At 43.5% G+C, this 25,055-nt stretch overlaps 1 protein-coding gene and 1 pseudogene across 4 annotated transcripts in view; both read left to right on the top strand.

Moving 5' to 3' along the window:
* LOC118372560 (serine/threonine-protein phosphatase alpha-2 isoform-like) overlaps positions 1 to 25,055 on the top strand; it is a 40,484-nt gene that overhangs the window by 7,991 nt on the left and 7,438 nt on the right. For 2 of the 4 annotated variants that reach the window (XM_052519174.1, XM_052519175.1), the window contains exons 3-8: positions 1,670 to 1,801; positions 2,071 to 2,301; positions 2,392 to 2,496; positions 2,779 to 3,002; positions 3,592 to 3,726; positions 3,912 to 4,722. The exons of the other annotated variants lie outside the window; for them this stretch is intronic. In XM_052519174.1, coding sequence (XP_052375134.1) covers positions 1,670 to 1,801; positions 2,071 to 2,301; positions 2,392 to 2,496; positions 2,779 to 3,002; positions 3,592 to 3,726; positions 3,912 to 4,142 — 1,058 coding nt within the window. In that variant the 3' untranslated portion in view covers positions 4,143 to 4,722. Of the gene's footprint in view, positions 1 to 1,669; positions 1,802 to 2,070; positions 2,302 to 2,391; positions 2,497 to 2,778; positions 3,003 to 3,591; positions 3,727 to 3,911; positions 4,723 to 25,055 lie in introns of those variants that run through there. 4 annotated transcript variants of the gene reach the window in all.
* LOC118372556 (histone-lysine N-methyltransferase KMT5C-like) lies at positions 9,830 to 15,307 on the top strand (annotated as a pseudogene).

Below are 25,055 nucleotides of genomic sequence, written 5' to 3'. Positions count from 1 at the left end.
GTCACTGAAGGGTTTCAGGCTATTTTATTGTTCTGCTCTCTTAAGTGTGTCTAATCCATTTATCTTCAGCAATTACAATACCAGGTGCATGATAGAGCACAACAAGTGTCTATGGTTGAATATTAGGTTTTCTGTTGATGCTTGTTTGTCATTGCCTAGTTCTCCTGTGATGGTTTATAGAGCGCTGGCATTGAACTTTTCACCTGCACATAGGGAAGACAGCAGAACGTGCAGGAAAGGGGGTGGAATTGATTATGTGACACAAACAACCCTGATGCGCATTCTTGCACAAGTCCCCCGTACATCACGAGTCACTGGAATACACTTACTACATGCTCTGTTATATCCTTGCCTGGAGCTTGTCATGCAAACAGGATTTCTGAATAATACAGTCCTACTGTTGTATTTGTTTGACTATAGATGTGCTGTTGTAGTGATCCCTTGCAGCTATAGTGAAGGTTCTAGTTTGGAAGGAGTATTGAGATTGAAGTAGGAGCCTCATCCAGCTGATCATATTAAACCTGTACTTGACCTGCAGCGCCACAAAAGCCTCAAGCTGCCCTGTAAATCATGCCAACATACTTAAGAGTATTTGCTGCTCCAGGGCTACAATAGTGCGATAACATTAAACATTTTCCCAATTTGTGGCTCCAGTAGAGCTGATCACCTGTCTGTTGATCATTGAACACTTATCATATCAGTTACACTGTGGATTTGCGCCTCTGCTTGATGAACATGTAGCACTTACACAGCCACAGGGTGGGTTTTCCTTTTCCTGGTAGAATATGTGTGAATGTCATAAATAGCTACTGTACTCAACAAACATGTAAGATTCTTGAGATCCAGAGCAGATTTAGGGGACAGCCTGCCTCAGGAAGATGCTCAGCTCAGCACTGTGCATGTGTACCTTGTGACCTGACCACATCCCAGGCCAGCCTGCTACTACCATCCTGCTACTACTAGCCTGCTTAGCTCTGCCGTGTGGTCAGAGGCGGCCTAGCAACGTTTGCTGTCAGTTCACAGGCTCTATGCTACCAGACTGCATGCGGTGTACTTGTAACCAGAGAGCTCTGAAGTTGGCCATCAATGATATGTTTATTTAATTGTGATTTAGGCCTACTTTGATTTGAAGGGCAGTGTATTTGATCCTTGTTTGAGTCGTACAGTGTGAGATTCGCTGCGTGTGCCTCTTTCCGCTGCAGTCTCTCTGTCCTGGTTACATCAGCAGACAGGCAGGTGGTGTGTTCATACGTGCTTCTGGGTCTGGGTGCACACTGCACACATTTGTTCAGACACATAGCCAGGCCTGTACCTTCTGCTGGTACTCAGTTCAACACTGCCATCATCATCCCCTAGCCTTGAGTGCACTGAAACAAAGACCCCAACACCCTTTTCATTTAGGTTTCACGCTCTGTAACCTTGAGATTCTCACATCAAATAGTTCATCCTCCTGGCTTGTGCTGTGTGAGCAGATTCACCTTGGCTCTGCAGTATGCTCAGGGTTGTGCTGTCAGCGGGGCCCGTGATATTGATTGGGTGCTCTGGTGAGCTGTGTGTTAGATCTGTGGCTGTGCTATTTGTGTATGTGTTGTTTCCATGGTCTTGGCCTAGCATGTTTGTTCCAATAAGCGCAACGTCAGTCCTCACTCTGTCTTTCTCTCCCCTCCAGTTAAGGGCTCTCGGCCAGGCAAGAACGTTCAGCTGACAGAGAACGAGATCCGTGGCCTTTGCCTCAAGTCTCGCGAAATCTTCCTCAGCCAGCCAATCCTGCTCGAGCTTGAGGCACCACTCAAGATCTGCGGTGAGTCATATTGGCTAAGTTATGATGGCTGAAATTGGTTTCATAGTAATTAATGTCAGTGTAGCAAAGCTGCTGCGCCTCTCTGACACAACTGATAGTGAAAGCTCCAAGGTTTCATAACACGACTGATTGTCTGATTTACTGTAGAATTCTAATCTCTAATTGCCTTTGCTATCTCAGTCCAATGGCCTGTATACACACACAGATCTAATGTAGTCAGGGAGGGTGTGGTAGTGACTGACTGGCTACCTCTGTGCTGCCCCCTGCAGGTGACGTTCACGGTCAGTACTACGACCTGCTGCGGCTGTTTGAGTACGGAGGTTTCCCCCCGGAGAGCAACTACCTGTTCCTAGGGGACTACGTGGACCGAGGGAAGCAGTCCCTGGAGACCATTTGCTTGCTTCTGGCCTACAAGGTCAAATACCCAGAGAACTTCTTCTTGCTGCGCGGCAACCACGAGTGTGCCTCCATTAACCGTATCTATGGCTTTTATGACGAGTGTAAGTGCCGAGACGAGAAGCTGGAACACATGCTTAACAACAGGAGACCGGAACACACACCATTTAGTAATGCCCCTTGCTCCTCTTTAGGTAAGAGACGGTATAACATCAAGCTGTGGAAGACGTTCACAGACTGCTTCAACTGTTTACCCGTGGCTGCCATTGTAGATGAGAAGATCTTCTGCTGCCATGGAGGTGGGTGGTGTATGCTTGCATGATCTGTGTGTGTGGGTCTTTCCACTGTGTGCCTTATCAATACGCACTTGGTGGCCCCATGATCGTTTGGATTAACCACTCCCCTTAAGTGTTTGTGGTGGAAGATGATTCAAGTGTTTACACTATACGTTTGATAAGAGGTGGTAGTTATCAAGGTGTGATTTCAGATCTTATTGTTCTTGGTGGTAGAAGACAGTATTATGGCATTCAGCATTCATTTGTATGGTGATGTAATGTTTCTGTGTGCTATGTTCTGTCCAGGCCTCTCTCCAGACCTCCAGTCCATGGAGCAGGTGCGCAGAGTGATGCGACCCACAGATGTGCCTGACCAGGGCCTGCTGTGTGACCTGCTTTGGGCCGACCCAGACAAAGATGTCCTGGGCTGGGGCGAGAATGACCGCGGGGTCTCTTTCACATTCGGGGCAGACGTGGTGGCCAAATTTCTGCACAAACACGACATGGACCTTATATGCAGGGCACATCAGGTATTGGCTTAGCTCAGTGGTTTGGAGTTTTGGATGGGGGTTAGGGGCTGGGAAGAGAGTATTTTGCAGGACACTGTCAGACCAATGGTAGGTTTGGAAGAATAGAGGGATTTTGTTATTAATCAGGGAAATCAGATCAAAGATCACTACATAAAATATTGAAGAACTTTTTTAAAGCTGGAATCCTTAATTGGTGACACTGCCACGTCTGTTTGGGATATTACAACAACAAAGAAGTTGTAAACAACAAACCCTATTTTTCCTCTCTGACATCATTGCACGCGGGATAGAACAGAAGAATATGTACTGGAATTGTTTTGGTCCATGCTGCCAAAGACGACTCCGTTTCACAACACAAACAACAACAAAGGTGCTGGGGTGAACAGTGGCTCTGTTTCCACCGATGCGGATTCCAACTTTAAAGCGTGTCATTTTGTGTTTTTACTGGCAATGGAGGTTGTGTTCATTTAAGATGGTAACTCCTCTGTTTGAAATGTACTGATGGCCCTGCAGTTGTTGGTTATCCACTCCTGTTTTTTTTCCTGTTTATTTTTCATTGCGTTCTTACCTCTTTCATTCCTGTCCTCAGGTGGTAGAAGACGGTTACGAGTTCTTTGCAAAGAGACAGCTTGTTACTCTGTTCTCTGCCCCGAACTACTGTGGAGAGTTTGATAATGCCGGTGCCATGATGAGTGTGGATGAGACCCTCATGTGTTCCTTTCAGGTGTGTATTCTTCTGCTTTTCTCTCTGCCCCTTTTCTCTCTCCTTCAGTCTGGCTGTTCCTGTCCATCAGTCTAGATTTTTAAGCTCTGATGTCCCCTGTCTTACCTGTTACGTGCTGCAGTGTTCGGTCTGTAGGAGTATATGTATATTTATAGCTGTCTAAAGAAAGCCTCTCTATTCCTCAGATTCTCAAGCCAGCGGATAAGAAGCTCTACTCTTATGGTGGAGGTGGAGGAATGGGATCTGGACGCCCGTCACCCCGCCACGGAATTCCGCCAAAGGCGGAAAGGCCAAGAAATAACACCCACTGGACCCCCCCCTCCCTGAACCAAGCACCCCCCCCACCCCCATACTCTTTCTCTACCTCCCTACTTTTCCCCTCATCACCAAACAGCAACAAAGCAGACAGTACCTAGGGTTCGGTCCTCTTTTTCTCTGATACTGTTTTTAGCTGTTTGAGTGTATGTATGTCCGTGTGTCTGAAAGAGAGGTTTATTGTATTCTGTTTGTATATCCTTCCTTTCCCCTGCTCTGTTCTCCTGTCACTTTGTAGATGAAATTGGTCCTTCTTTTCAGTGATGTAAATGCACACCTGGGGGGGAGGAGGGGAAAGGAGCCTTTACTGTTTGTTAGGGCCCTGCACTGTTTTGATGCTCAACACAAGCTTTTGTACATCCTGTTTGAGAGGTGTGTATGGAATGGGGTCAATCTGCATGGTCAGATGGTAACAACGGCACACACCACACACTGAGAGCACAGGTGGATATGTGCAGATGGACCCTTTTCGTTTATGGATTCACAAAGATCAAGAAGCGGACACGTTTATTTTTTTTCTCCCAAAAACCAATGATTTGAAAACGCAATCATGGATGTGAAATAGTTTGGCTTTTCTGTTTTTTTGTTGTTTTTTTGTAGATGCATAAAAAAAGGTTTGAATCCTTGAGTTTTAGTTTATTTGGAAGCCGATGATTAATAAAGAACCATTTATTTAAAATATTCCACCACACTGTTCATTATGTTCACCTCACCATTGCTTTGATATTTGTTTATATATTCAATTCCTCTAACCCACATGTCAAACTCATTCCACAAAGGGTTGCGTTTCCATGGGTTTTTGCTCCACCCTTGTACTTGGTGGATGAATTAAGGTCACTAAATAGTCATGAATTTCAGGGATCCCGAGTGGCGCAGTCTAAGGCACTGCATCTCGGTGCTAGAGGAGTCACCACAGTCCCTGGTCCGATTCCAGGCTGTATCACAACCAGCCGTGAGTGGGAGTCCCATAGGGCGGCGCACAATTGGCCCAGTGTCGTCCGGGTTCATGTTTGGGCGGGGTAGGACGTCATTGTAAAGAATTTCTTAATTGACTTGCCTAGTTACATTTGGCCCTCCATTCAATGAGTGACACTTCTGCTCTACCCCCTTTGTCATTCCCACTTGCTCTTCTCTTGTCTGAACGGTATTGAACGCTTTGTTCAGAGTGGGATGTTGGCATAAGTTGCTGGCTCCAAGAAATACACAGCATTTTGGGGGCTTTTGCTTAGCCATTTTCTATCATCCCCTTTCCTTAAAATGTGTTCTCCTTGCCCCTATCCTTTAAACACGGTCAATGTTCATCTCTCTGGTTCTCACCCCCCCCATCTTCCATATTCTGTCTCCCATTTTGCTCAGTAGTTTCCCTCTGGGTTCTGAGTAGTCAAAGAATGTCATACCTCAATTCTCACCCCACTTTGCATCTGTCCCCCACACCCCTTACTCAGCTCATGTTTTTCTCTTCTCTTTTATATTTAAAGATGTGTAACAACTTGCCAGACAGCATTAATGCTCATTTCCTGTGCTGGGTTCTTTCTCACATTTTAGTAGCTAGCTCATATCTGCTTCTAGTGCTCTCCTCTCCACTAGGTGGTGCATTTCATACAACACTCACTGAAGACAGGATCAGGAGTACTGTACATTCAATGCGCCCCAACAGTGCTGAGTGCATTCATGGTGCATAGGCGGCAGTATGTTTTTTAAAGAGCACATGGCTCAAGGTTTTTTGGCTTTGTAGTTTATAAAGAAAATTGATCATATTGTTAGACCAAGGAGTGTTGGTTTTAATGGCATGTTATGATCTATTGACCAGAGGAAGTGTTATTTGCTGTTAGATAAGGATATTGAATGCTTGATATACAATATGTTACATGGAAAGGTAATACAATTGTTTTTAAAAGAGCTGTAATATTAGAGAACATTTTGGGTTGGAAAACGTTTTTGCTGATCAAATAACAGTTTGTTTCAAGTTGTCGGAATTGTCAATGGCTTGTTTTCTGGCAAGGCTTTAAGACAATGATTCAGAGCTGTAATGTAGATCATCTGCAATTTTTTGAAAATATGCATTTTGGAAACCAGCTTTGCTTACATGCTTTAGGCAGTAGGGTAGAGCAATGCCTCAACTTGAAGATACATTGTTTTGGGGATCATTGCAGGTCTTTGTATTGCTGTTCTGAATGATACTTCCAATTTCACCCGACCCTACTCTGTTCATAGCAGGGTAAACGTTCTGCTTGTAATGTTGGTGAGATCATTAATTTGCTAAAATCATTAAGACATCACCAACAATCTACTGTAACTATCGATATCAATCTTATTTCTTTTGAACTTTTATTTCAAGGACTAGGGCAATATAGATATTGTGATAATGTAACACGTTTTTATTTTTAACCAATCAGGGACGTTTTTCCTTAATGCACTGTCGCTGGAGGCAATACAAGGCCACGTTCAGTTGCCAAACGTTGTCGAACGTTGCAGATAGAAATGCCATGAATAGAGCTGATGCGTTCGTATTCTATATGTTAGAGGCGTTTGTTCTACATAGCCTATTTCTATCCGAACGTATCAAAACGTTAAGTCCTGCTGAACGCGCCCCAGGCTAGAAAAGCTCAAATATAAATGAATCAAAAACGTTAAATAAAAATAAAATGTTTTATTTTTATGTAATTTGTTTTCCAACCAATCACAAATTCTGTCTCTGTTACCGGGTAGAAAATAAAAAATAGTGAGTTTGTACTTTGTCTGTTTTTGTCTTGAAGATAATACAATATGGAAGTTTTGCTCGAGTGTTGGCTGTAAGGTTTGTATGCATGATGTGCAACATAACCTTTTGGTCATGGGTGTGGGGAGGTTGGACCCCCCTTCTGAAGAAGTCATTTCTGGACAATATTACTGTCCATAATAGTGGACCATTTTTGTCTCAAGAAACGGCCAATATTCCATAATGGAACTTTAAATGAGCCATGGTTTGTGTATAATGTAAAATAAATTGACGCTATAGGCCACTAATGTTGAATTACCCATATTGTATGTTTGAGATTACATTTAAATGGGCGCCATCTAGTGTATACAACAACGTATGCAGTTCATTTATAGGAAATAATTTACAGTAAAATTGTATTATAGGGAGAAAATAGGCGGAGCATGAATGTACGTTTCTATTTTGCACATTGTCCTATCAATTCCGATCATATAAAACAGCTGAACCAAATATCAAATCAATAGCAGACAAAGCGCAACTGGAACGGAGTCAGGTCAGCCTTGTTGAATTGTTTGAGCTAAGATATAATTCAAACTGAAAATGGATCCTTGTGATTGCTCAAAAAGTAAGTTTGCCTAATGGAATTTATCTCTAAATTCCGAATTGACCTGAACGGGTACAATGGCTTTTTATATAGATTTGCAATGCAGGTGACCCTTATTAATTTAGTAGTTGACCTGTTTTGTGTACAGCTGGACGCTGCAGTTGCGGTGGACTCTGCAAGTCTACAAACTGCGGATGTGCCACGAAAAGTAAGTATGTGTTGATCCGTTTGAGCTCGGAACAAGAATTGTTTCACCCGCAGTAACTTCTGCTAAATGTGTGATCTATAAAACTTGATCAAGTGTAATCCGTCGAAGGAAAGCGAGGCTAACTGATGGAGCTGGAGAAATGTACACCTTGACTGCGCTATGGGTTGTAAGGACCGACTATCCATTAAATGATATGTAGTTATACTCCACTATTTTAATCATTTTATATTGTGTTCTGATGGAATATGCGTACGACAGTTAAACTAAGCTCATTATGCTTACAAGTTAAATTATTAACGAATCAATGGGTACATGTCGAATTTGTCAATGGCTATAACAAGTGCAGATAGCTTTTTTTTTTTAACTTTAAAGTTTAGTTGTGAACAATTGGTATCCACGTCTTCGACAGACTGGACCTCCCAAACCAAGGATTCGAAAAAAAAATTGGGCCCGGAGAGAAAGATTTGCGTTCGTTTATTGCGTTCGTTAGCCAGGTGCCCGGAGAACGCCCACGGCAAAGTCGGCTCAAAGTGACGTATGAGTAGGATTGCCTTCACGTGCATTAGTAATATATCTCTCTTCTCTTCCCTATGAATACAACTAGTTTGCAAATTCGGTGCGGTGCAGATTAATGACAGTTCGATTTGCGAACCGGTTCCTCCCTCACGGCCTTTGCCCGTTCACATCAAGAGCCATAAACTGTGCCCCGCTGCTCGGCATAATCAAATCCGCCCAGTGTCAACGCGCAACCCACCATTGAGACTTAAGATCGAAATTGACTTCCCTAGTGTCCCTTAAAAGCATGTGTTCCCAAACTCTGTCATGGGCCCCCCCTTGGGTGCACGCTTGGATTATTTTTTTTCGCCCAAATAATCAACTTTGATTATTTGAATCAGCTGTGTAGTGCTTGGGCAATAATCTAAACATGGGCCCAAGATCCAAGTTTGGAAAACCTGCTTTAAAGGAATCATTCACCTGAAATTACAGTTGCATATCTTTTCTTACATTGTAAGCATTTAGTGCAATGCCCAAATAATTAAAAAAATTGAATATCCACTGTCAAACTGTGGATGCTGCCACTAGTGGCATGTCTAACATTCAGCTGAACTTTTAGCCCAGATAAAATGCCTTCAGGCATGTTATATAGCAGCCACAGGTCTTGTTGGAAAACCAGTCAGGGTCATTAATCAGTACTAATCTCTTCTATCATTCCTCCAGGTTGTTGTTCCTGCTGCCCGACTGGATGCAGCAAGTGCGCCTCTGGTTGCGTGTGCAAGGAGGGCAAGACGTGTGACACAAGCTGCTGTCAGTGAGGGCTTGACACATGACACTCTGTCCTCTACCCGTGCACATTACATTATCCCTGTTGTACTACAGAGCATTGTAATAAATTGCATCTCCAATTTTGGCTGTCTTCAATCATGTGAAACTGTCTCCTTGCTTTTTAGTGAGCACTAATGTGAATTCCAGTGACATTTCCTTGGCAAGTTAAATGTCTGGCTAAGTAAATGTGTGATCTGTTTGATTGTAGTGGGTACCACCTGGGGCCAAAATTAGGCCCTTGCTGGTATAGGGGGCCTTTGCATGTCTTCCTTATTCAGTGGTGCCATACATTTTAATATTGTTCATAGGGGGGTGGTATCCACTGTCCTTGATCAATCCTCAGTGATTCCAGTTTTCTGGCTTCTTCAATCTAGTGCTAGACACTTAAGTGTTCTATTGTCGTTTGCCCAATCACATTTCAAAGCTGACCAATTGGTAGGAAGAGATCAGAATTGGTCTGTCTGTGTAAATTTTATTAGGCCAACATCGTAATTATAGGCTTAATCAAGGTCTGGAAACTGTCCCAACACTTCAGTGTCGTTGGAATGGCCTCGATCGACAATGATTTGTATCTCAATCCTGGGTAGTTACACGCTTCCACTGATGCGTTATCCCCTCGGTGTCCGGTGCAAGACCCCAGCATGCGTGTGTGTAAGGGCACACTTCCAAGACCATGAAGGACCACTGACATGATCCCACTGCTTACACCAATGTAGTAGATGGCTGAGACCTTCAGCCATGGATTCTGTCGATGTAACAGTGTTATTTGAGAGGGTTATCAATTTGTGTAACTTGAAAGTTAGGTTAAACTGATTTATAAATAACGACTGACCATTCAAGCAACTGAAACCCAACCTACTATGACCAGGTACAACCAACAGCATTACTAGAACTGAAGAACATCCTCTCCCTATTGACAAATGGCCTGTGAGAGATTTCGTAACTGGCGTAAAATTGACCTTGGCACTAGCCAATGAAAAACAACGGATATGGCCCTAGTTCGGTTTCACTGCAGCAGGGTTACTCGCATACCTCAGTGGTTGTTCGCCCAACTTTGATACGAGAATAACAAACATTTCAACAAACAAAAAAATCCTTCCCTCGGGTCAGTCGTTTTGCTGTGGAAACTAGCTGATTAGCTCATTTGATTACATTTGCAGCGTTGAATCAACGAGGCAACCCCAGGAAACTGCTGTGTTTCGGCGGATCAGCTAGCTACGTAACGTTAGCTGACTCGACATCTGACATAGCCAGCTAGCGGCTAGCTAGCAACCACTACGGATACAATCTAGCTAACGGCTTTCGTTATCAAATACTCCCAGGTAATGTTATGCTAAATATATCTGCAGACTAACTTATATAAATCAATATAGCTAGTTATATTTATCATGTTTGCTTATGCCTGAGTCAGACGATAACTAGCTAGACTTTCAGCTTAATGCTGTCCTGCGGTAGCTAGCTGCTAGCTATGATGCTAATTTAGACATCAATATCAGAAGGCTAGTTAGCTGGTCAGTTTGCTAGTTTCTAACACAACCTTATTGATGTTTGAGCTAGAACTAGCTTATCGAAGCCGTACATAAAGGCTAACGTTAGCTTGTATGGGGATACGAGGGCAACTTGACTCAGTTGTGGGTGGTTGTCAGTCACATCGCCCTGTCCCTTGACCCCGACCCCTGTCCCTTCAGCATGCTGATGGTGGGAGGCGATGGACGGATGCAGTAAAATGAGTGTGATGGAGCTGTGTGAGACGGATGATCTGGCCACCAGCTTGGTGCTGGACCCCTTGCTGGGGTTCAGCACCCATAAAATGAACGTCAGGTAATCTCGTTACACCTATCCATTACATTATATTTGACAAAAGTGTGTGAAATGACACACTTTTGCCATAGATGTATGCATTGTACCATTTTTCTTGTGCTTGGTCTTGATGGTTCCTCTATGCGTCTAGTAATCAGTCTTCATCAGGCAGTTAAGGCACAACTTCAGGGTTCTTCAAAGAGAAGTGGAATGGTTAATTCACAAATGCGAAGAACAGCACACACCTAATTCTTGTCGCCCTGCAGTCCCCCCCCAGAGGTCCGTCGTTGGGGCTACCTCAAAGAGACTCTGCTACGTTTCCAACGCACACATGACTTGCAGGCCACCTTTGAGGCCCTCACAGTGGGAGACTGGGCCTGTGACTACTTCACTGGACTGGGAACACACCGTCTGGAACTGCTGAAACAGCATGTAAGTGTGTGTTTGCAGGATCAGTTAACCCTGTTATATCAGTGTGCACTAGAAGTATGTTTTTGATTGCCCCTTCCTTTCTTTAGCCAGTGTAATTTATTTCATTTGTTCATTTATTTTTATTGCCTCTGTAATTGTTTCTTATTAGTTTGGGTAGTTAGCTAATATGACCCATTTTCACTCTGTGGGTATTCATGATTGTGTGCATGAACATGCTTGGCTATATGCATGGTCTTGACAGCTATTATTTCTTCAGGTGTATCGCTACCTCTGTGCCTTCCTGTTGGATAGTGGTGTCCAGATTGAGTCATGTGACCGATACTCTTCAGAAACCAACGGAGCAAAGATAACCTCTACCAAGCACTGGTAAGGATCAACTTATTTTAACAGTTGCATTCAATAGTCATGTGTAACTCTGCAGATTAGATAAATCTTGTCTGTGTTTTTATATATCATGTTTAACTGTGACGCTGAATGCTGCAGGTTTGTAGGTGAGCGGATGGAGGTTCTATTGGGTTGTATAGCCGAGCTGAGTCCAGCAGACAGTGCTGTTCTGAGAGCAGGGGTGAATGACTTTAGTGTGATGTACTCTACTCGTAAGCGCTGTGCACAACTCTGGCTTGGGCCTGCGGCTTTCATCAACCACGGTGAGTTTTTCAAGATTCAACTCCAGTTTTTTTTAACCTTTATTTAAACAGGCAAGTCAGTTAAGAACATATTCTTATTTTCAATGACTGCCTAGGAACAGTGGGTTAACTGCCTGTTCAGGGGCAGAAGGACAGATTTGTACCTTGTCAGCTCCTTCGGTTCCTAGTCCAACACCTAACCACTAGGCTACCCTGCCACACTGTACAGGCACTCAGCTGTTCGGTTCCTAGTCCAACACACTAAAACAGAAATCCACTGTGCATACACTATCACAGAACACACAGACAGAGCATCTGCTTATGGGATTTCTCTTAATTAGGCAATCCTTACAAGTCGTACATTAGATCTAGAGTGATCAAATCAAATGCACTAATCTAATCCTGTTATTTAATGTGCTCCCCTACAGCAGAGCTTCACAGGATTTGCTAATGGTCAATACTTTTATTATACAGAGGCATGGCATAATTTCCAGTGTTTTTAAGTTGTTATATCTGTATTGTAACCATACGTTTGTTTCTGTTTCCTGGGTGAAGACTGCAGACCAAACTGTAAGGTAATCAACAATGTTATATATTATTAGTCATGTTACTCTTCTATATTTTTAATCACTCTCTGTGTTTGTTTCTGTTAAGCATTGTTCCCTTTTTATAGAAGTGTTGTTATACATGATTATTGTTATTATCCTCTTCGTCTGTGTCTTTTGTTTGTACTATTATGGTTTTATTGTTTGAAGTGTTACATCCCCAGGGCTAGTGATGTCACCTTGTTTCTTCCCTCACCTCCACCTTCTCTCCAGTTTGTTCCTGGTGATAAGAATGGAGGCTGTGTTAAAGTGGTGAGGCCCATCGCACCTGGGGAGGAGATCACCTGTTACTATGGCGACAGCTTTTTTGGAGAAGACAATGAAATGTGTGAATGCTGCACCTGTGAGAGGTGAGCTGATTGTCTCAATGACCAGCTTAACATACATACATACATACATACATACATACATACATACATACATACATACTATTTTCTACATTGTACATTGTTAAACAGATGAAAAAATATATATTTCAGATTCTTCAAAGTATCCACCCTTTGCCTTGATGACAGCTTTGCACACTCTTGGCATTCTCTCAACCAGCTTTTCCAACCAATGCTTTTCCAACCGTCTTGCTGCGCACTTGTTAGCTGCTTTTCCTTCACAATCTCAATTAGGTTGAAGTCGGGGGTTTGTGGAGGCCAGGTCATCTGCTGCAGTACTCCATCACTCTCCTTCTTGGTCAAATAGCCCTTACACAGCCTGGAGGTGTGTTGGGTCATTGTCCTGTTGAAAAACAAATGATAGTCCCACTAAGCCCAAACCAGGTGGGATGGTGCATCACTGCAGAATGCTGTGGTAGCCATGGTGGTTAAGTGTGCCTTGAATTCTAAATAAATCACTGACCGTGTCACCAGCAAAGCACAATAACACCTCCTCCTCCATGCTGTATGGTGGGAAATACACATGCGGAGATCATCCGTTCACCCACACAACATCTCACAAAGACAGTTGTTGGAACCAAAAATCTCAAATTTGGACTCCAGACCAAAGGACAAATTTTGACTGGTCAAATGTTCATTGCTTGTTTTCTTGGCCAAAGCAAGCCCCATCTTCTTATTGGTGTCTTTTATTGGTGTCGTTGTTTCTTTGTAGCAATTTGACCATGAAGACCTGATTCACACAGTCTCCTCTGAACAGTTGATGTTGAGATGTCTGTTACTTGAACCCTTAGTGAAGCATTTATTTGGGCTGCAATTTCTGAGGCTGGTAACTAATAAACTTATCCTCTGCAGCAGAGGTAACTCTGGGTCTTCCATTCCTGTGTCGGTCCTCATGAGAGACAGTTTCATCATAGCCTTGATGGTTTTTGTGACTGCACTTGGGGAAACTTTCAAAGATCTTGATATTTTCCGCATTGACTGACCTTCATGTCCTAAAGTAATGATGGACTGTGGTTTCTCTTTGCTTATTAGAGCTGTTCTTGCCATAATATGGATTTGGTCTTTTACCAAATAAGTCTATCTTTTGTATACTACCCCTACCTTGTCACAACACAACTGATCAAACGCCTTAAGAAGGAAAGAAATTCCACAAATGAACTTTTAACAAGGCACACCTGTTAATTGAAATGCATTCCAGGTGACTACCTCATGAAGCTGTTTGAGAGAATACCAAGAGTGTGCAAAGCTGTCATCAAGGCAAAGAATGGCTATTTGAAGAATCTCAAATATTAAATATATTTTGATTTGTTTAACACTTTTTTGGCTTACTATATGATTCTATATGTGTTATTTCATAGTTTTGATGTCTTCACAATTATTTTACAATGTAGAAAATAGTAAAAATAAAGAAAAACCCTTGAATGTGTGTCCAAACTTTTGACTGGTACTAAATAATGACGTGTAATATTATACTATTTCTTTATTATTTAGAAAAGGAGAGGGTCACTTCCGACACAGAGAGAGGCAGCCTGGTTGTGATGACTCTAATGACCTGTCTGGACAGAAGTACCGCCTCAGAGACACAGACCTTCGTCTTAACAGAGGGAAAGCACCCTGTCCTCCTACATTTCGGCCTACATTTACATTTTCAAGTTCAGGTAAGTTTGTGTATCTCGTTTCAAACATTAAGCTAACGATGTTCATGTCTTTTAACAATGCCCGAAATTCTCATTCTATGAAGATACAAGTGGTACTACGTATTGGTCATTGAGCAATAAACTGTCTTTATTGATAAATGTATTGCAGATAAGACAGTTAGTGACTGTATGCAACTAGAATGTAATGTCAGGTGCAGTATGCATTTATTTGCAATGCTATTGGTTTTGCCTGAATTTCTTAGTTCTTTGTCTTCCTGTCTCAGCTATCCCTTCAAGGAATTCATTTACCCAGCAGATGAAGAGAAATGCTCTGATGATGAGCAGGAAGACCAAAAGGTTGAAACAGGAGGGGCAAAGGAGGATATCGGGAATGAAGCAGCAACAGCTGATAATGCCATCCCTATCAGAGGTGGTGTTGAGGGACCTTCGGGTCGAGTACGGCGCCACACGTTCAACTTCTTGTTGAGCTGCAAGGACCCCACCAGCAAAGAGAGGTCCTTACTGCACCAGCTTGAACATGTGGAGACAAAAGACAAGTGGAGGAAGGAACAAGCTGCTCTCTGCTGTACAACCAAAGAGAATGACAAAAAGAGAAGAGCAGCAATACTTGTGAGTTAAACCTGAAGCCTTTCACTCTTCACCCTTCCTTGTCTTCTCAACAGAATGTTGGACCAGTAGTTTGTGGACAGATACTGGGTGGAAAGCCCCTTCGAGTGGTGGAAAAAGTATCTGTCCAGACAAGGATCTCTTCCAGAACAAGGAGCATGATCAGAAACTGTCACACACGCCAGTCTGTTTCCAGAGCCAAGAAGAACAACAAAATAATTTGCAAGCGCATTAAACTCACCAAACCCATTTGCAGAAAAAGCAACAGTGCAAGTCCTCAGAAACACATGGATAGCTGTAGTGGAAAAGATGGCACGCACAATGTTTCATGGAACCAATTGCATAACCATCGAAAATAACACCAGCGGTAACAACAATGATGTGGCATACATCAGCAACAGAACATACACTGGTGGAGGCGGGCCCAAAGGCAGCAAGGCTCAGGATGCAGATCAGAAACCAGTGGATCTGAAAGTGGAAATCAAAACCATTGGAGAATCGGGGACTGATGGGACACTTGTGGAGAGCAAACCCTCTGGTAAAAGAGTTGAAGTTTGCACAAGTGCTTTGGACAAAGCCAAGAAGCCTGGGAATCACCAGAAACCCATTAGTACTCCCCTTGTCACTACCACCCCTAACACCATTTCCCCTCTTTCCCCTCACTTGACCATGTTCCGGTAATGTCAGGACTGAAGCAAGTCACAGTTAGCTTGATAAGAGTGTCTGTGCCGGGAAGTGTAGCAGAAGAAAGGGCCTGTCCAGGATTGGAGGGAAAGGGCATTGTGAGAAGAGAGAGCAGCGTACCAGTGCAAGCAGAACAGATGGCTAGATCAGCTACACAGGGAGGAGAGGCAGACACCAGAGTGTCCAGGTCCCAGCAGAAGTCCATGGAGGAAGCAGGCAGGGAGTTGTCAGACGCTGAAGGTAAGAAAGGGGTGAGGGAAATGTATTTCAAGGCTAAGATTAACAAAGTTGATGTAGGAAGGGAACAGACTGCTGTGGTGAAGGTTGATTTATTACATGGTGAGAAAGGTGCAGGTGAGAAGGTCATTGAAATAGAAGCTGCTGGTGGGGGGAGGTTAGTGTGGCTGGGAAGGGGCATAGGGGAGTGTAAAAGACATTGATAGAGGGGCAAAACTAAATAGTAAAAGTGTACAATCTCAAGTTGTTGGCTGTGATAAGAGGGTGCTTAGAGGGCGAAATGATGCAGAAGAACAGAGTAATGGAAAAGCAGGAGGACAAAATAGCAAAAGTTGTGACAGCATTGTCAGAAAGGATGGAGGTAAGAATGAGAGGGTGTCTGAAATGGGGAGTAGTATAACTATGGACAAGAAGGGTGTTGTCATCAAACAGGTGAGGGTTCTGCTTTCTGATATTCTAAGAAAAGAGTGGGATCAGAAGGCTGGGGGCTCAGGAAGTGGGAACACAGGAAAGAAAGATCTAATTTCCTCCAATCACAAGCAAATGGAAGATGGCAGAGAGGCAAATAAGGATGGAGGGAAAGAGGTTAGGGAACAAATATTATCTGATGCACAGACAAATAGTTTGCCTCATGCAACAACACAAAGTGGGATAACTTCCAAACGGGGAAAGGAAGGGCTAATAAGATGAAACTTGAGGGTCCAGGTCAAGACTTGCATATTCACTCGCCACAAAGTAATGATGATTTAATCCCAGCGAAAGATAGGCTTTCCAAGTCTCCCCCTCCTTCTTCAGAATATCTTCAGACACACACCCAGGCCAACATTCCTCTGAAGAAACGGATGTTCCGTAATTCGGTGGAGACTGACTCTGAGCAGAGCATCAACTCTCCTGTGTCAGAGCCATCCTCCAAGGACCTCAAACCCTCCACAGAGCTGAGGCAGAATCTTACTCTGTGTTCAGGAAGAGAAACTAAAGCTATCAAAATGTTGGAGGACAGCGGTAGAGGTGGGTTGCGGTCTAATAGGGACCCTAAGTCTACCGTTTCAGAGTTTGGGGTCCAATCTCGGACACAGACCTTCAAGAGGACAGCAAAACAAAATGCAACGCCCAGAATGCTGCGTCCCAGAGTCAATCAACTGGAACAAGACCGGCCACGGAGGAGTGCAGGAAAGTATAAAAGAGGGACCCGCGACTCAGAGGTACTGGAGAATGAATCTGATGAGAACAAACACAAAGCAGGACATGGTGAAATCTCACTGGATTCTAAAAAAGAACATGTAAATGAAGGAGAGAAGAAGCCAGAATCACATACTGAGTTACTGAATTCACTCACCTCACAAACATGCAAGGAAGAGAACGGGAAAGGGCAGAGCCTCAACTTCAAAATTCGTTTTAAGAGAAAGAGGGGCAAAGTGTGGGAGTTGGACAGACCTGCAGGAGGAGAGGATTTGATTATTGAAGCAGAAAAGTCCATTGATTCACAACAATTGGAGCCTTATAGGGCCATTTTAGATTCTGTGTCAATCTTAAACTTAGAAATGGAGAAGGGTGCCCAGGCAGATGGGAAGGAGACTCATGACGTACGATTTTGGAAGAGACGTAAAGTTAGACGAGACAGATTGGGGAGTTTGAATGATAGAGGTCCCATTTTGATGAACAGGCAGAGTGAGGTTGTAGCTGTAGACTCGAAAGAAAAAAAAGGAACAGGGGAGCTCAGCGAGGTAGAGATAAATGAGGTGCTAGACGAGGTTATTTATGGAGTAAAGCAACTGCCAGGAGAAAAGGGCCATACAATTTCTAGTGAGGGTATGTCTGTCGGAGTGGGGGGACTGCAATGTGACTATCAAGTCACACCAAGTCCTGTTAGAATCTGTGAAAAAGAGAAAGATATTCCATCCTTGGCTGAAGACAGAGAACAAGTGAAGGATACTTGTATTGGAATAGAGAGTACTTTGGTTGACAGTGGGACACTGCATGAACACAAAGTAAAGGATGAAGACCAACCCTTACCACGGATCAAACTGCGGAGAAAAATACAGGGTGTATGGGAGGTGGACAGCCAGGTGTTGGAGCAGATTGAAGCAGAGTCTGAAAAAGAGAAGAAGGAAATGACATGCGTTAAGCCAAAGAAGAGTGCCCTTCTCAACCTCCTACCTGCCAGAAACTCAACAGTGCAATCAAGTGCAACACTTTAAAAGATTCCTCTGCTGTTCTTCTGAAAAAGAACCCCCCTCACTTTATCTCTCTCACCCTTGACCCTTAACTCACCCCAACCTTTGGGTTCTGATGTGATGGCCTATGCTCCTGAAACAATGAATGATAGGGCCATGCCAAAAATCACTAATAGGGGGAAGGGGAAGGGAAGGGGACGGAAAGAAAGGCAGAAAACAGAGACTGCTCGTAAGGTTGCAACTGGAGAGATGGGAACTTCTTGTCTTAGTCATAACCTGCTACAGATAGACAATAGTCTTTCTAAACTCTCAGAAGGGTTATGTCAGTCACAATCCTTAGAAAAAAACATACCTTCTGATTACACTGCTTCCACCTCAAAGATTCCATCCCAGTCTCAGTCTCCACCGTTCAGTTTTCCAGAAAGGATGCTTTCTACAGAATCCAGCTTTGCTAATTGCTGTGAAGATCTCCTCGACTTCCAGTGTCTCAATCTTGAAGGGTTCTATCATCCACAGAACATCCTCCAAACCTCTCCAATAGACCTCTGTCCAATGGATCCACCCAGCGGGCCCTTTAGTAGTCCCCTCTCTCATAGCCCCTCGGATGCTTGGAACCCAGAAACACCATACCTTGGCCCTCCAAGCCCAGGAAGTATCTTCAATGCAGAGGATCAGCAATTTCTTAATGGTCTTGTGTGCTCCAAAAATGAGTCTCTGGATTGTGGAGTTAAGGATACTTCCAAAGACAGAGGACAGCTCAATGCAAATTTTTGTTTTACACCCCTGAGCAGCGCTGAGGGGACTTTCATGGATCGTTTTTGATGAAAAATCCTGGGATGAAATTGTCAAAAGAAGATTCTAAGACACAGGCCTTATCTTCAGCAGCCAAAACCCACTACTCTCAGAAAGAATCATTCATGTTTAATACAAATACTCCATCCATCGGTTCCCATTCCCACAATACACCAGTCAATGTTCACCATCAGAGCACCAATGGTACTAAGGCTAGTTCTGCTCATTCCAATTTTTCTAAGGTCCAGCCTCAAGTCAAAACTCCTGGTCCCTTCCACCTGATGAGTTCTTCCAACAAATCTCAATCTTTTTCCACCTCTCAGCCAGTGCCAAGTTCCTTCAAAACTGGGCCCCAGAATTACTCAGTCAAGTCTGTCCATTCACCTCAAGTGGTTTCTAACAAGTTTGGCTCACAATTAAATCCTAATGTAGGAGATGCTTTTCGCAACACGTATGACAAAAGCTCCAGTGTGATCCAGAGTGTGCTTAAGTTTCAAGGAGGGAAACCAAGTCAGAATTTGAACAGTGCCCCTTCTAAAGTTAATATTGTCGCTGGCAACCCTACAATTGCGGCCAAACCTCATATTGCCAAATCTAGGTACAGTGACACTGACAAGGTCCACCAGAGTAACAAATGTTCAGGTTTTAGCGCTGGCGGCCATAAAGGTAGCATGCCCAGTTATAGCATCATTTCGGGAAAAGATCCAGTTCGTCTCAATGCATCAAACTACCCCATCAAGTCAAATCCTCCCAATGACAAAGTCCATCCAGATTATTTCCAGACATCCAGTAAAAGTACAACGACAGCTTTGGAGAAGCCTCCCTCTGACAAACCTCAATACACTGAAACCAGCTTTGGCAGCAAAAATTTCTCCACTCTCCCAAGGCCTTTCTTTTTCCCCAGCCAAGCACCTCAGAGTTATGGTTCTCATGGCAAACGTTTGAATCAGGACAAGCCCTGTGGTGCTGTGCACTCCCAGAACCCTCACTCTTCCTATGCCACATCGGCGTCACCTGACAAACTGTGTTACGATTCCTCAGACTTGACCTTTTCCACCTCGCTCTCTCCCTCTATGTCTCAGCACAATAGCCCCCAAGTAGCACACAGCTCTCCCTCTGGATCACAGACACCAGCAAACAAACAGCAGCCCCCCTCCTCCTCCTTCTCCTACTCTTATGGACACCAAGGTCCACCTTATGTGGTCAACTTTACTGGTGACCACTCAGTCACCATGGGCCTGGGAGATTACCCAGGGTCACCGCCCACCAACTATACGTACCGCTGCCTCATGGAGCCTTCGGGCACCCAGGGAGGCTGGTTCTGGAGCCATGTGGACCCCAACTCTCACACTCACCATCTTTCTCTGTGGGGGCTTTTCAGGGCTTAAAGGCCAGGATGACCACTGCAAGAGGGACACACAACCGCAGTGCCAGCCCATAGACCACCCACCAACATCCCACCATGCTCCCACATCATCCCACTCCTTGAGTACCCCGGTCTCAGACCGTAAGCCCAAAGACTGAGGCTAGTGGTTACTGATGGGCTAGTGGATCTGGACCTCCAGTATACAGACTGATTTATACCTGTTCTTCTCATCTGACTTTGATGCAGCTTGTAATATATCAACATTATTGTACAGAATTGTTCATGAGGAGCATATCTCTGCCCTGATGTTTTTTTATACAGCAATTTACAGCAATCTACCTATCATTATGTTTGTTTAATGGTTACTGGTGTTTGTTCTAATCCCTCTCTTGGATACTGTTATGATATGAATGTCTCAGAGGTTTTATTGACATCTGTGTGGATCGAGTAATGCTTATGCTTAACAGTTTTACTTCTATTTATTTTGTGAATGCAACCATCTTATGTGTCAGTTCAGTGATTTGCAAGAGGAAAATATGTAGTGAATAGATCTCCACAATGCTTTTCTGGCATGACGTCCTTTCATAGTCTGTCATAGCAGAGGTTAGCCTCAAGGTGGGCATATTGAACCCTCTAGTTAGTAGTATGTGGAGGCCTTCTTATTGTACTGTAACATAGTTGAATGAGTTGTTCTCTGAAGTTGACATGTCAGGAAGATAGGCCTACACAAACCGTTTGCACATTCTACAACATGATTACTTTGACATAAAAATGTGTTTTTAAGTTTTAAAACAAGTGTGTCTATCATGTTTCTGTGATTTTGGGCAGTAGGGCTTTGATTCCAGTCAGTTTAAGTACTGTCTACGAGCTCTAAAATGTACAGTTTTATTGGATCTGCTCCTGTTTCTCTAAGTACATAGACTTGCAAGTGTGTGTGGGAGTGTGGAGGAATTTTAGGTACCATGCTTTTCTGTACATGGTATGTTTCTGCACTGCCTTGCCAATTTGAGTGAAGATTAGTCAATGGTGCATTAAGAAATGCACAGTGCATCAACAGTGTGTGTACTGTAGAATGACTTCCAGGCCTGTAAATTCCAGGACAACTCCACTGAGGTGGCGTGCATGACATGAACTGCAGCTCTGCAGGCGCTGTCCAGAGCACCCACAGTATGCGAGGAGGGAGACCGGGTGGGTGGGAGACTGACTGCAATGTTTTCTGCAGAATGAGGTTTTATCTTTGGTCTTGTGTAGGTCAAGGGGTAGATGATACTGTATTAGTTTGGCAACTTGGACTAAGTGGGTACATTTTGTGTTCCCTCCCTTCCTTCTTTCCCCTTTGTATCCACACTGAGAATACTTGGTGCTTATGACATTATTATGAAGCAACTTCAAAGCAATCTGTTGTGAGTTAGAACAAGGACAGTGACTTGTTACTTGATAATCTTGCTTTTAGTCTTGTCTCGCTCATTACTTGGTGGATCACACTGGTTAGGCTAGTTGTGTAGATGGTGATCGCAATGAAATGTTATCTGAGAAATGTGTAGTCAGCCACGTGGTTGCATGTATTATTTTACATCCATGAATGAGATTCACATTTTTGAAATGGGCGTTGCTCTTACATATTTGTAATGTCATTTGAGCATTCCACTTTCGTCATCTAGACATCGTTCCAGTAGCAATCCAACAGAGGTACTACATCATCTTATGTAAAACCATGAAGCAGTCATGTCTGTCTGTATTATTATTATTATTATTATTATTATTATTATTGAAAATGGTGCTTTATTGTAATTTAATATTTTACATATAATATTGATTGTTCCAGATAAGAAAGGTTTGTTTATATTACATGATAGAACATATTGTTTATTTACTTAAAACAAAAAAATCTAACATTTCATTTCTGGTTCCCCAACGTTTCCCCTGGACCAAGATTTAGAGTTGATTCAGATGGTGATATATCATCAGCCTTCTGAAGAGGTAAACATTCTAATGGTCTGCTGTAGAATTGTAAAATGTAAATCATTAAAGGAAAAATGCATTCTTTTTTTTGAATTAATCTTTGGATGTGTCTTCACAATTTATTAGTGGTATGACGTATTTATTGGTTCAACAAACCCCTTGTGTCGTCTCGCATTAAACTATTATGAACCATGATTCATTTATAGATTTGTGGATCGTCTGAAGCATGCTATGTTGAACTTGTAATGTTAGCTTACAGTGCCTAGCTAGTTAATCATTTTGCTTAATTAAATACAGTAATTATATTATTTGACTGAATTTGTTAGTTTGCAACCATCATTGTAGTCCACAGAAAATGCTGCAAACTCTATTTTGACTTATTTGTTCATTCCAGCCATTTTGTTATACTTTGTAGTTTTGTAATACCAAACTTCTAACAGTGTATATGTTTAGGGTGGAAAAACAATATGCTGGTTTTGATTGAAAGCTTCCTTCAGGCAACTACTTCCTTATTTACTCAACATATTTACACAAACTTTCATATTCCTTTCTTGACTGGATGTGTCCCTCTCCAGTCTGTCTTTCTCTCTATCCATACAGTATATGACTGTCATTTACATCTTGTCACTAAGCCTCTTCCTGTCGGTTTCCCGTCTTCTCCATCACTCAGTTTCAGCCTTGTTTCTAGCAGCATGTACTTCCCATTGGCATGTTTAGTGCTTCCAGATCCTGTGACCCACTTTGCTTGTCTCAGTGGAAAGTGAGGTTAAATGTGATGCCAAGTGGAACAGCTTTTCCATAATGAGGACAAGCAGAGCAGAGCAGAGAAGCAGAGCAGAGAGGGAGAGACGATCTGAGTGTGCTAAGAGACTGGATCCTTTGAGGTGTTTCACCAACCACTGAATGATCCTACAGCCCTTAGCATTCAATGCTAACACCTGCTGACACCTACATGTACATCAACTCAGTGATATCAATGCTAGTACCTGCTGACACCTACATGTACATCAAATCAGTGATATCAATGCTAGTAAATGGTACTAATCCACACCATGCACCATCAGCTTCACCTACACACACGCCTAGTGCATATATGTGTAAAATAGCCTCACACTGTGAAGGATTCCTTTACTGGCTCAGGGAACTGAAACTGGCCATCTTTAACAACAGTGATATACCTATTCTTCTGTACGTCACAATTCCACTGAACTCTTAAATATACACTACATGACCATAAGTATGTGGACACCTGCTCGTCGAACATCTCATTCCAAAATCATGGGCATTAATATGGAGTTGGTCCCCCCTTTGCTGCTATGACAGCCCCCACTCTTCTGGGAACACTTTCCACTAGACGTTGGAACTTTGCTGCGGGGACTTGCTTCCGTTCAGCCATGAGCATTAGTGAGGTCGGACACTGATGTTGGCGTTTCAATTCATCCCATAGGTGTTTGATGGAGTTGAGGTCAGGGCTCTGTGCAGGCCAGTCAAGTTCTTCCACACTGATCTCGACAAACCATTTCTGTATGGACCTCGCTTCATGCTGAAACAGGAAAGGGCCTTCCCCAAACTGTTGCCACAAAGTTGGAAGCATAGAATAATCTAGAATGTCATTGTAGGCTGTAGCGTTAACATTTCCCTTCACTGGAACTAAGGGGCCTAGCACGAACCATGAGAAACAGCCCCAGACCATTATTCCTCATTTACAGTTGGCACTGTGCATTGGGACAGGTTGCGTTCTCCTGGCATCCGCTAAACTCAGCTTCGTCCATCGGACTGCCAGATAGTGAGGCGTGAATCATCACTCCAGAGAATGCATTTCCACTGCTCCAGAGTCCAATGGCGGTGAGCTTTATGCCACTCCAGCCAACTCTTGGCATTTGCACATGGTGATCTTAGGCTTGTGTGCTGCTGCTTGGCCATGGAAACCGATTTCATGAAGCTCCCGACAAACAGTTGTTGTGCTGATGTTGCTTCCAGAGGCAGTTTGGAACTTGGTAGTGAGTGTTGCAACTGAGAACAGACGATTTTTAAGCACATCGCGCTTAGGCTTGTGTGGCCTACCACTTTGCACCTGAGCCATTTTGTTCCTAGACGTTGCCACTTCACAATAACAGCACTTATGGGGCAGCTCTGACTTGTTGGAAAGGTGGCATCCTATGACGGTGCCACATTGAAAGTCACTGAGCTCTTCAGCAAGGCCATTCATCTGTCAATGTTTGTTTATGGAGATTGCATGGCTGTGTGCTCTATTTTCGACAACTGGTGTGGCTGAAATAGCCAAATCCAGTAATTTGAAGGGGGGTCGGCATACTTTTGTGTATATAGTGTATGTAGCAGCATGAGCTCCTCTGCCCGCATGTTTAACAACCTCTGGTGATTACAGGCTGTCAGAGGGGCAGAGAGTAGCTGTAGCCATGTGTAGTGTAGTGGTGTAGTCTTAGAGATGGCTGAGATGGACTGAGTGGACTTGGTGTTGGAGTCTAGAGGAGACCAGCGGTAGACAGTACAGTAGGAGTACAGCTCAGTCACTCTGCCAGTGGAGCGGAGAGACAGAGAGAGAACACCCCCATTTGTAACCCTGAAAAAATGAGCTCAGCTGGAGAGGAGAGAGAGAGAGAAAAGAGAGATGGAGGAGAGAAGAGCAGACAGAGAAAAGAGCTGGATTTTGAGAGCAGGGCAGAGATGGAGAGAGAAAGCAGAGGACTTAGAGAGGTCTTAGAAGGAGGTAGGTGTAGCAGGACATTATTTCCCAGGTGACAGGAGGCTGAAGCTCCAAATGAGTGTCCAGTGCTGGTGGTGTCAGTACATTAGTGTAAATTATGGCTTGGACAAATGTGGAGGAGAGAGAGG

The sequence above is a fragment of the Oncorhynchus keta genome, chromosome 5 (genome assembly GCF_023373465.1).
Source record: "Oncorhynchus keta strain PuntledgeMale-10-30-2019 chromosome 5, Oket_V2, whole genome shotgun sequence".
NCBI lineage: Eukaryota > Metazoa > Chordata > Actinopteri > Salmoniformes > Salmonidae > Oncorhynchus > Oncorhynchus keta.
Note: the sequence above shows the minus strand (reverse complement) of the source record. Positions and strands in the feature narration are given on the sequence as shown.